The sequence below is a fragment of the Pleuronectes platessa genome, chromosome 1 (assembly GCF_947347685.1).
Source record: "Pleuronectes platessa chromosome 1, fPlePla1.1, whole genome shotgun sequence".
In the NCBI taxonomy this organism is placed as follows: Eukaryota; Metazoa; Chordata; class Actinopteri; order Pleuronectiformes; family Pleuronectidae; genus Pleuronectes; species Pleuronectes platessa.
This window is the reverse complement of record NC_070626.1, coordinates 16,329,897-16,342,925: the sequence shown is the minus strand read 5'-3', so window position 1 is coordinate 16,342,925 and position 13,029 is coordinate 16,329,897. Positions and strand designations below refer to the sequence as shown.

Sequence of the window (13,029 nt, the reverse complement as noted above, 5' to 3'; positions counted from 1 at the left end):
TACATCGAATAGGACATCAGTTAGTGTGGTCATTAAACAGAATACACCATGTGTCAGCCTTCAGCCAAACATGTGGTAGAGCTTTCAATAAAACGTATGTGCCGCAGATTTTGTGCTTTAAAAGAAGGTCTGTTTCCTGACTCCACCAACAGATGTACTAAAAGTGACACGCTCGTTTTAGCACTGCTCTTACCCCCCCATCAAACTTACCATATCCAGTTGGCAGGGTTATTTGCCAGGTGCAGTCCAGGTTGCCGGGGTAGTTGCCAGGGAAACCTGGACTCAGGATGACACTGCTCATCTCAGACAACACCCCACCGCAACGAGCTGACAACACGAGCACAGCAAACACAACACAAAGAACAGGTGAAACAAGGGCAACGTAGAGATCATCTCTTTATCCTCTCTGTTCCAACACAGCTAGCAAAAAAGCTCAAAATTGATGTTAAAGCCACAAACAGCGACAAAACATTATAAAAACACTTGATAAACATTTTTAAGTATATAAGTATGCCAAATATGTATGAAATATGTTTTTTAAATGTATAATTTACATTATCTTGAAATTAACAGTATGTAATGTTTAGGATTATGAACTTTGATGACTGGTTAATATCTGCTAATATCTGGTGACTGAAATTAAAATATAGAAAATCATTAACTAGCTAAAACAAACAGAGGTGCCATAGTTCAGTGTGGGTCTAATACATTATATGGCACTCTATTAATGTATGGTGCTGCCTTCTACAGACAGATTTGGTGCTGATTGGGTTGATACAAGAAAAAAAATGCTTGAATCTGAAACGTTCAATGAATGGGGCTGTGACAGGGTTAAGTTTTCATGTTAAAGTTGTGTTTAGCTGAAATTGGCTTCGTAGACCTGCTACAAGTTGCACTAAGGACCGAGTTATTCGGCCTAAACGCAAACATCAACGATATAAGGTCCCTTAACATTACTACAGAAGTGGGAGAGCCTTGGTTCAAAGTTCAATGCCAACCTCACACCTACAGGATGTTCAATTATACATTTTGAAGTATATCCAGCAGCTCCATGTGCTGACGTGAGTATGTGTGTGTGTGTGTGTGTTACCTATGCAAAGAGGAGGTGGGTAGTTCCATCGACGCACAGTACCAGGCATGCAGGAAATGTGTGAGTGGCCCTGAAGGTAATAATACAGTTTATTAGCTTAGAGAGGAGAATAGACAGTGGTTTGGAATTTTGCGCTTCACAATATTTAATCTGCTTCTATTAAACTACAAATAAAACACATCACAATAAAGGATTTACTCTGTAAAAACTGTATGCAATACATTTATTGGTCGGTTTATATGTTAATTACCTGCAACGTGTACCCAGGTTCGCAGGTGAACGCCACCACTTCATTGACCATATATCTGTCTCCAGTTTTAAGTCCATTGGCTGGGATCATTGGCTCTGGACAGGTGGTAAGACCCACAGCTACAGAAGAAAAACAAAAGTACCAACGACAATTTAAATTTCTAATTTTTATTTTATCTGTGTTACACCTCTGGCTCAGGTCTTGGTCAATGACATGATGATAATGTAGACGAGAAAACACAATAAATGTCAACGAGTCATCACACTGATATCGATATTGAAGCTAAAGCCCTATAGCTGTAGGGCTAAGGGAAACTTGTGGTCCTCAACATACATGAGAAAGTTACAATATTTTAATGAAGAAATAATGTGGCAAATGAAATGTTAGAATTCTAAATGCTCTAATGACTTTTGTTTTACACACAACAACAAATTTTGAATTGATAGTACAATAACAAAGTGTGTGCATCATCATCATTGACTGATTTTGGTCATGTGTTCACAAAACAATGAAAGTAAAATACATACTTAGTAAGTTTGACAGCAGGCAGCCCTTTATCAAATAGCATCAGTAAGGATCTGTGCGTGCGTGTGTGTATGTGTGTGTGTGTGTGTGTGTGTGTGTGTGTGTGTGTGTGTGTGCACGTGTGTTTCACTTGGAAAATTCTGCAGGAGACTGCCCTAGAGCAGTCACCATGGCAACACAGGGGTAGAAGAGGGGCACAGAGTAAAAGAAGGGAGAGAGGATTGAATGTTTGTTTGTGGGTATGCGTGCGTGTTTGCGTAGGTGTGTGTGTGTGTCTTGTTGGTTCATTATCTACTTTCCTACAAGCAAAACAAAGTGATCCCAGAGAGCTCAACCTACACACACACACACACACACACACACACACACACACACACACACACACACACAAACACACATTTGTGTTGTCCCTGTGACATTCCATCAATTACTTGGATTTCCTGGAGAGTTACTCGGACCTTATCCGTAACCACTACAGGCCTAACCCTAAACTACACCACAGCAACCTTAACATCCGGTCCAAATGGTGAATGGTCTTTACTTATATCGATCTGTTTTTGTCTTAATGACCACTCATTACAGTTTTGCCATTTACCCATTAACACACACAGGGTCCTGCATGTTGGACATCAGGAGCAGCTCAGTGTGTGACATCTGTGAGTGAGTGTGCTTCTGTTACATGAGTGTGTGCTTACAGAGGGGTATGAGCAGGACTTTCTTAGAGTGAGCATAAGTGGAAAAAGCTGCATGAGACTGTGATGTGGAGACACACACACACACACACACACACACACACACACACACACACACACACACACACACTGTATATTTTTAGGCAGAGCATCAGCAGGCTGTCATGACAGCTGATCAATGGAACTATTCCATTTTGCCCACCATCTCTCTCTCTCTCTATCTGTTCAAACAAACGACCCCCTCTCTTCCCTGGTTATGAGAGAGCAGTGATTCTCAGTAAAATGCTGACAGTACCACAAACCACCCCACTAGGGCCACTATAGTACAACCAGACAGTGTCAGCATTTAAGTCTAACTGACTGGATTTATTATACTTCTGTCTCTTTATTTGATGACAGACCAGGGACAGAGTTTGTCTCACTCTGCTCTTTGGATGAAACGCCTTTCAGTCAGCTGAAAATGATGAGAACATCATCACCACAATCATGTACGTGTCCCCAGCAGATGATTTCTTCTAATCATTACAAGCTTCCACAAAACTGCTAACCACAGATTAGGGAACTTTTCAAAGCACAATCGTTAGTATGGTGCCATAATAGTAATAGTTCTAATGTACATGTGTAAATACCACAGTATTTGATAGTTGTGGATTTTTATGGGGACTGTATTATTTTCTACATGACAGAATTACAAGACTCTTTTCAACCAGTAGGAAATGTAAGGATAGAACCTCTTAAGAAAGAAAAGGTGATTTTGATAAACAGATGTGTTTATTGTGTTAAAAAACGATGGACAATTAGATTGAAGCCTGGCCTACATGTGTTCTGAAATGATTTACCTGCCCTATAATGTACAGAACTGTCACTGAACTGTATTGATGAGTAACCTTGGTTGAAGAATAATTGATCTCCTCCTCCTCCCGGGCATTACTTTTTCTCAGTAACAAAAACTAAACTCATTAAAACTACAATAGATTCAGGTGTCCATGTGGAAATAAAAAAAAAAACGGGCTGCCAGAATGAGGAGATAAAATGATAATATATAAATTGCATCCCCCTTTCGGAAAGATTTTATTAGACTAAAAATGTACCACATTGCCACTGAAGCTGTAAGTCATTTAGGGCAGAATTCTGTTGACACAGAGGTGGTTCCCATTTGGTGCAGTCAGAAGAAAACAATTCATTGCCTTTCTCACAATACCGTAGCCGCGGTTTTTGTGTCATGTGACACAGCGACATTTTTGCAGGGACTGTGAAGGCAGGCAAAATTTCTAATCAGCATGCATCACGTTCCGTCAGCGCTGTGCAGTGCTGCGTTAAGTCAAATGAGCCTGTATGTATCCTGTGGGTGTAACATAGTTCATCAGGGAAGTAGATTTCCCCTGTGTGTGCACTAAAACCGAAAACGCATGTGTGCTTCTCTCATGGTAATGACGGTACTGCAATACCCATGTTGAAGCAGAACGTGAGACTGGTGATGGTGACACAATTGCTGCAGTTTACTCCCCACCTCTGGGGAAGTTTTTTTCAGCTACAAGAATAGTTTTTTTCCTGGTTTTGCAAGAAACACGTTATTATGAAAGTTGAAAGCCTCGTTTGTGGTGAAACCTCCTGTAAAGAAGAGAGGTTCTTCTAGGATTCAAGTGTTTCACTCATTTCAAGATAAGTAGAACTACCATCTGAGAAGTACATGAGCTTGTATCTTTCAGTGGTGCAAGGGGGGGGGGGGGTATGTTCCTGGATTGGTGTCTGTCCATCCATCTATCCAACTAACCAACCAACCAGCCAACCAACTTATATTTGTATGGCCCTTTCATACAAATACTTTGAAACTGTTTTTACAAAAGAAAACTCCCCTATCCACACACAAAGCAGTAAACAATTTCATGAATAAAAGAAAATAATAGAGTAAATAATAAGAAAACACCTTCACAAATAAACAAAACTGATAAAAAACACCAGATAGCATGAAAATAATTTTGAAGACATTTGAGGTAGGTGTCGTGAACCTACCGAGTTTTGGGTTAGGGTTGTTTGTCTTTCCTTCCACACTATTAATTTTAGTCCTGTTTTGATTATGATGCATCTCGTCACTCTGATTCACACATTACAATTAGAGTTACACTGACCCCAGACCCACATTAATATTTGCCCTACCCAACCTGAGAATATAATTTGGCTTGACTCGGGTCTCTGGTTGGGTCATTTTTACAAACAACCAAGAGGAGCCTTGAGGACGTCGAATTCTAGGACGTTTTCTCTCCAAATCCTCTCCCCATAGAATCTAGGAGCCTTCATAAAAAAGCAAAGCCCCAGAAGCCTGCAGAGAATGCCACCTGCACTGCTCTCAACTCAATAATATATGTGGTGCTGGCTTGAGCAAAATAAATGCTAAAACGTAAAAATAGCTGTGGCCTGTCCCACCATATCCACCTGCAGATTATTCATGATACTGTATTACTGTATGAGAGAGTCCAATTCTGTGAGTCACATATGGTCTCATCACTGCAGTCAGATTTGGGCTGGATCAGGTGCACCTGCTATATAAGAGCCTCACTGAGAAGATGAACCACAGTTAGAAATAGTGAAGCAGAAATATAGACACGATGTACCGTGCCCCAAAGTGACCCTTCCTCTAGGTTTTCTCCCCCCTAGTGATGGCACGACAACTCACAGGGCCAGCTAAAATACACACCATTCAGCCACAAAAGTGTGCGTTCACCTACTTACACACAGAAAAACCACACACGTAGAAATCTGCTCCCACAGACACTCACAAAAGGGGACATGTTCATTGATCTAGAAGTGATTCTAAGCTAAAACAACTAGAAAGGCCTGAAAAGCACAACCGTGCCCTGGCAGGTGTGCATATGTGCATACTCTAATCATCCATCTATATAATATTGTTTGTTTACGACATGCATGTGTGTACGTGTTGTTCTTTTGTACTTTTGTGCATGTATGAAACAAGCAAAAGCACTTGATGTGTGTGTATGTGTCTGACAGTGTTCCTGTTTACATCCCTCAAGGTGTGTGTGTGTGTTCAGTGTGTGCGCTCCAGTATTGGTCGCAGTATGTGTGCATGCTCTCAGGCAGTACCAGTACTAACCAGTTCAGGTCACTGACTCTTGCTATTCAATGTTAAGGTTTTGGTTGCAACGTGTGTGTGTGTGTGTGTGTGTGTGTGTGTGTGTGTGTGTGTATGTGTGTGTGTGTGTGTGTTCCTGAACTTATACTTTCACGAGGACCATTTTAAGCATGGACCCCGCAGAGTGAGGACATTTTGTGTATGTGTCTTTGTGTATTTTTTTGATTGAGGTTAGAGGGGTTCAAACATTCTCTCCTCTGCTTTTTAAACATTACATTATTTTCAAAAATCAATCAATGTGTCCATCCATCCATTCTGACCTTAGTCACATTAGGTAGTTATGTATACATCCTAATCGCATTATCACATCCGAGCATTATAACATTGACATGTACGGTTACCATCTGCTTGGTGTCATAATCCCACTATGCTCTGTAACATTTTAAAGTAAATATGAATGGAATATTCAATCATAATCAAATGAATGTCTTATTCAGATAAAGATTATTAATCAGATTATTTGTGTCCAGCTAAACGTAAGTAAAATCATTTTCGTACTTTTGTATTCTAGGTGAAAACCTGCTGCCACCACGCTGATGTCACTCTGAAAATGCAGAAGGAGCTGATTGGACGTTGAGTTGAGGAGGGCGGGAGCTGTCGTACCTGTAACGGACAAGAGATACAGATACAACACAAACAGGTGAGGAGTTTTAACAATTTCTGATACATAATAACTAGTTATAGCATTAGTGTTTCGCAGGGATATTCTCAATAGATATTGAAAAACACAGGAGGATATACAAAATAAATACAAATAATCAAGTTTATGTAACACAACACAACATGCGGATGCACACATAATGTGCAAAGTGACACTTTTTCCGCAACTCCTGTATAAATCCCAACTCCAGCTGGGAAATGATGTGTATAGAAACTGAGGGACATCTTGCCCTCAATGGACAGCTAGGATTTTACTGTCCTTATGTGAAGCAACCCTCATCTGCCCGAGACAAGCTGCTCGGTGGCCAACACCAGATCACTGTGGTCATAGTGGGCAGCTCCCCTGTGTGGCGTCTTGAGAAGGGCAAAGTGATTTGTGTGTGTGTGTGTGTGTGTGCAAGTTGTGTGTGTGTCTGTGTGCGTGTGGCCCTATGGGCGGCATGTTTTATGTGTGATAGGCTTGTGACAGGTATGTGCTTAGGGCAGGTCGCAAGGGAAACTCCGCTGGGAAATTGTGAAAGGTTAGATCATTCTTTATCCCTCCCTGACTTCTTTCCCTCTCTCTTTCTCCTCCATCTTTCCTTCAACCTCATGGTGAAACTCTTCCCCCTCCATCCCTCCCTTCCTCCTATCTTCTCTCCTCTCACTAACTGCCTGGAAAGCAGAAGAATTACATGTCTTAAAAACATTGTTTTATTTTTGATTGAAGATATAAATCATATGTCTTGGTATTGCAACTCATCCATCTTAGACCTCCAGTGAATGCACTTTGTGAGTGTATCTATAGTTCAAGACCTGTCATATCTAATTCATCATAGATGTGTGTATTTGTTTCTATGTGTGTCTATCAGCCCGTGTTTGTGCGTATCTATAGTTTAGCAGCTGTCATATCTCATCCATCATAGATCTCCGGAGTGTTTTTTGTGCATTTGTGTGTGTGTGTGTGTGTGTGTGTGTGTGTGTGTGAGATCATATTGTCATACCAGAAAATGACCCTAATTTAGGAGCTGTCATGTCTCCTCCATCGTAGATTTCCAGAGAGTCCCAGTTGTGCTCTGTGGCAAACGTCATCACTTGGATCTAAATATAAAACAATGAAAACAATTAAGGACAACAGCCTCAGAGTTAAGGTGTATCCTCAATAGTTGAGTTCATGTGCAGTGCATCGTATATTTCTATATAAGAGCATCTGTACCTGTATCCCAGCCCCTTCGCTGACATGGATCCTCCACAGACAGTTGAGGCTGTTTGGGTAGGGTTCAGGATAACCAGGCGACAGGATCGTACCACGACGCTCGGTCACGTTGCCACTGCAGGGAACTACAGAGCAACGACATAACATATGGATTCATTAGCGGGGTTAACTCAATTGCTAACAGATACCGCAGGGAGCCAAATAAGGTAAATATGATTTACAGTACTTGTAGCATGAACTTAAGAGCTAGCTGAAACAATTTGTAAAAGGTTCTCTTTTGACTGGGAGGGATTTCACCCAGGCTTATAATGAGTTCCTTTAGAATCACAGATGATATATAGAGATGGACAATGTGTCTCCGCTTCCACCAACTCTCCAGAAATGAAGCCAAAACCGCTGCAATCTCCAGCTGATGACATCGTTTGGAGCCGCTGTCGGCACAGTATCAAATGGGTGATGGAGCTGTGCCATCAAGGTCCTGCCAATAACTGGCAAATCTAGGATTTTTCTAAATCAGGGGCCGTGAAGGAGCAACAATTTACCTCAACATCAATGCAAAATTGAGACCTTCCTGATTCAGTAAGGTGTCATTTTGTGTTTACTGTTAGCTGTATAGCTTTGAATAAAGTGATATATTTGGAAAATTCTAGCACACTGTACTTCAAAAAAAGCTTTTAAATAGATGTGCTTAAAGAAAGTCATATTTTTTGTTAGTATTTTTAGTAGTGACTTTTTCTTTAAAGATTACTGACAGAAAATTCTGGATCAGATTTAAACTGAGGGCCAGCCCTTGCTGGATCCACCCCTAGATCTTGGCAGTCCCTGCTCCCAAAACTCGCTCCTGCTTGTCATGAGTCAGTCACAGTGGTCCATCAGGGTGTTTCATCCCAAATTAATAGCATCACATGACAAATTAAACCCACATTGACATACAGTAGGTCAGTGTGATACGAACTACCTAAGACATAGAAGTAAGACAACAGAAACCCTCTTTGGGAAAATCTTTTGTCCAAGGTTGGTCCAGGTCCCATCCACTAACATAGAGGAGGCTGGGTTCATTACATGTATTGTAGCCAGGCACCAGGAGGCTTTGGCTTCACTTTTGGGAACTGCCATGTCATCCGTCTTCATGAACATTCCATTGTTATAATCAACGTACAGATGTCTGGCCGTTCCGGTTGATTCACCAAAGCCAATGGACTGACTACTTCTTTCTGTTAGCTGGTTGCATTCACTGTAGATTTCAGGGGAGCCTTACCTATACAGCTTGGAGTTGTTGAATTCCATTGTGCGAGGGCACCTGGTATGGCCTGGCATCGGATAGCACTGGACCCTTTCAGCAGATACCCTGGACTGCACTCAAAGCGAACCACAGAGCCTGCGGAGAACTCGGAACCGATCCGCCTGCCGTACCGAGGCTCTGGCACCGAGTTGCACTGGCTGTCACTGGTGCGAGGCACAGCTACAATAATGACAGTTACAATTAATATGAGGGGAACGAGGGGGGGGAAACAGAACTGCAGCTGTCAGGAGAGACACAAGATGTCCAACTTAAATTCGATGTAACTCTTTGTGTAAGTGTATGTACGTGTGAGTAAGACAAACAAATAAAGTGAGAGTTACCTTGGTAGACGAAGTGAAAGCCTCTAGCTGACTGGCCACTCTTAGCATTGAACCGCAACATGATCTGATTGGAAGTTGCCAATGGCAATGTCTCTCCTGGGACAGAGACAGAGACAGATCCAAACACACACAGACACACATAGATTATGAATTATTAACATTAATACAAATAATAATTCTTATTCTTATTTTGCTGAAAAAACAGACACAGCCTGCACTGTACTAGTTTACTGTTATAACTTTAAACTTCTTCTTTATTTTTGCCCTGGTGGTAAAATGCCAAATGTCCTTACAAGTACAGGAATGCAAGAACAAACACACCAAATCACAGAGAAAATATGCACACACATTCACAGGCAAACAAAGTAACAGTGATAAATGAGAAAAACATGGCCTGGTGGGGCTGACATTTACAACCATCATTAGCTGCGTCAGGGTGTGTGTGTGTGTGTTTGTGTACGTTTGCTCTGGCTGTTAATACGTTGGTGTGTCAGAATAATCAGTTAGTTTGCTGGAACAGTGTACAACAAATTTGTTTGTCCGTGCACGTGTGTGTGCGTGTGTGTGCATCTACGTGCATGTGTGATAAGGTAATGATTCATTTATTTTGTGAAGCCTGGTGTGTTTCATTCTTTCCTGCCAGTTTAAGCCAAAAGGGGAATTTCAAACCCAAATTAACTTTAAGGAATAGGCCACCCATCCTACATTATATACACAGGGCCTGTTTCCTCTGAACTAACTCAGATGGATGGCAGTTTGGAAGAGAGATATGGTGTAATGTGCAGCAACATGTAGCCGTACAAAAACTGTCACATCCTCCAAGTTAATGTTATGCAGAAATAAGCTCACTGATCCACTCAAGAGCCTCGGTGAATAAAACTGAAATAAATGCCTGAGGGAACCATCATATCTGTCTATAAATGTTTGTGTTTGCTTTATTTTGATGTTTTTCCTTTTTTTTATCTTCAAACTCTACTGGATTCCAGCATTGTGATGCTAATTTAACTGCCAGTTGCGGTCTTGTTCCTTATTAAACAGAAACTTTTTTTCACCTCATATATCTACAAGCACATAACAGAAAGAATTACATAAAATATCCTTATTTTTACAGTAAGAGATTAAATGTCAATTCCAGAGGGATAACCCTGCAGCGTGCCCCCTGGCCATGACAGAGCAGAGGAACATGAAATCCTGAGGAAATACGAGCCCATTTAGCCAGCATCTATGTTAATCAATATTTCTTCATATTACATTATCCATAGTCTGTCATTTACATTGATGTTGCTTCATCTTTCAATTTGTGTGTTGCTGCTCAGTGACTCGAAACGTTGCCAGGCTGGGATGACTCCAACTTAGGAGGATAAGGAAACCCAGGGAGGATTGTGTTAAGAAGTATCAGTGCAGTGTGTATATGGTGGAGCCCCCACTGCTGATTTCTTCTTATAAAGATAACCCATAATGGAATTTCACCAAATACATCACTGTCAAATAAATTGTGATAACGACCGGTGGTGCTATGTTCTACAGCTCCCGAGAGCTGCTTTCTTATAAACGATTTCATTATAATTTCCTCTTTCACTGATGTGTTCAGGACCACAAGAAAAAAGGAATACAGCTGAGAAACTTTAAAACATTACTACACTGTGGGGCAGGAGTTTTAAATTATATAGGCAGGACATGTTAAGTCATAGGTGAAAAAAACAATCAAGCAAAACATTCTCTTTACGGCAGCATGACCCTGACGGTGGCTGACACCCAATCAGTCACATTCGGAGACTCACCTGAATGGGACCCAGCCAGGGAGCTCAGCAGTCGAGCGTTCTCATTGGCTCCATCAAACAGCTCCACCGAGTCGTTCATCGCCGTTTGGAAAACAGCAAACTGACCAAACACCACTGAAAAAGATGAAGAGAAAAGTTTAAAATTATTGCTTTTGTGTTGTTGCTTCACTTACACAATAGCATATGCGGCAGGATTAGTTATGGACTAACCAAACTTTGGGGACACAGTGATGAAGTAGGAGCAGGTTTGTCTTGTGGTGTAGTTTAAGGGATAGTTAGGAGACAAAACAACCCCCTCAGATCCACCATACTGTCCCCCGCATGGAGCTGTGGAGAGACAGAGACAGAGAGATTTGTATTTTAATTAACATTCTTAACTGCAAATATATTAAGCAGTTGTTTAAGTTACGTTTCGGTACTGCTTACATGTTTTGTGTTGTGTGTATTTTGCAGAGAGAGAGAGGGCAAGACTCATAGAGATATTTTCACTTCCACTTCAGGAACATTCTGTGCCTGAACACATGCATATTATTATCAAACTGACTCACCAGTCTGGAAAAGCACTTTATGTGTTTACAAAGGTGCAGCTTCTGTGAGGTCAGTAAAGTGCCCATCTTTGCTTTATGTACAGCATTTAGAGAAGGATTGTGCAAATGGCAGGATGATATAAGTGTGGATCTGCTGCACCTAATACTGTTCACACAAATTGCAAGAGCCATGTCAGAAAAAATTAACCAGCTTTAAAGAGCAAGTGCAACTTTGTGCAGCCGCACTCTACCGAATGGGTATAGCAGCGATGGGAAAGAGCGAGGACTTAATTAACCTGCAATCTATTTGATAGAAATCTCAGTAGACAAAGGGTTGAACCATCTTTTAGGGGTGTGCAAAGGGGTGCATGGAATTATGTTGTAATATCATAATATTTACATAATATTTGAACTCAAACTGATGCTTTACCATAATTTGGTCTTGGCAAATTATTGTATTGATGTTTGTGGAAATATTCGTAAATACTGGGATAACCAAGGATCTTTTGCGAAAACACAGGAATGGATGAGGTCAGATGACGTTAAGGAAAGTTAAATAAAGATATTATCAGAGCACAGAATCCACTGATTACACTGCAGTGAATAATACAGTAAATAGCTAAGAAGTGCTGAAGGATGTACATCTACTGGAATATTGGTCCATAGCTGACATCTAGTCGTGTTGCTTGTTTAACCAGCAGCCCGTGTGGAATAATAAGTACTGATGATTCCTGAGCTGGTATGGGATGGAATATTAAATGAATGCTTTGCTTTTATGTAATCTGATAATGGCCGGTGTGTTCAAATAACTGCATAGGTATGGATGGAATACATCTTTATAAATAAGATATGTATGATTAATTATCACGTCAAATTTTGGGAATTTTTTGATTCTGTCCAATTTATGAGCAGGACAGGAGAGGAGAGAGGAGAACAGAGACGATTAAAGGATAAACACCAAAGACAAAGATACTGGAGAGGTTAAGAAGAGTTATTACTCTTTGGGGATTACAACAATTTCCATATCTATTCTTCCTCAAATCGAGCAACTGAGGGAGACTTAAATTTATTTTCTACTGTATGTACTATAAAGTTTGACCCCCGTAATACAACATTACATCAGGGTAAAATAAGATAAAACAACAGTAATTTTCTTCTTTTTTTTTATTACAATAACCTTCAAGCTTTTGGTTGTACTGGGCAGCTTCCCAGTGTGACTTTGTGCACCCATAAGAGTGGGATTGTGGCACTGCTTAAGAAGAACGCTTGGCTCCCCTGAGTAGATGAAGGTTAAAATAAATAAATAATTGGCTCACTCAAGTCTAAAGCCCTCCGATATCATCATGCACTTGTTATCTTCCTTAGTGATGCTGTGCCAGGTTCGAGCTTCACTGACTTCTTTTTTTCCTCAACAGAAGCGAGATTTAAAACCTTTTTGTTCAACCAACATGGACGTGCACACCCTCAAAATACTATTATGAGTTGAAAGTCCACGTTTTTACATCGTTGTCCTTGTGTCCCTTTAATCCGGCTTGCAT

The 13,029-nt window shown here is 40.8% G+C and overlaps 1 protein-coding gene across 1 annotated transcript in view; it reads right to left on the bottom strand.

Annotated features, from left to right (window-relative positions):
- LOC128442454 (CUB and sushi domain-containing protein 1) overlaps window positions 1-13,029 on the bottom strand; it is a 289,198-nt gene that overhangs the window by 62,759 nt on the left and 213,410 nt on the right. Inside the window, exons 32-41 of the mRNA XM_053424918.1 lie at window positions 11,175-11,291; window positions 10,965-11,078; window positions 9,184-9,279; window positions 8,819-9,022; window positions 7,561-7,685; window positions 7,349-7,445; window positions 6,204-6,308; window positions 1,341-1,459; window positions 1,091-1,160; window positions 211-327 (exon numbers count right to left, since the gene is read on the bottom strand). Of these exons, the coding sequence (XP_053280893.1) occupies window positions 211-327; window positions 1,091-1,160; window positions 1,341-1,459; window positions 6,204-6,308; window positions 7,349-7,445; window positions 7,561-7,685; window positions 8,819-9,022; window positions 9,184-9,279; window positions 10,965-11,078; window positions 11,175-11,291 (1,164 nt within the window). The remainder of the gene's footprint in view (window positions 1-210; window positions 328-1,090; window positions 1,161-1,340; window positions 1,460-6,203; window positions 6,309-7,348; window positions 7,446-7,560; window positions 7,686-8,818; window positions 9,023-9,183; window positions 9,280-10,964; window positions 11,079-11,174; window positions 11,292-13,029) is intronic.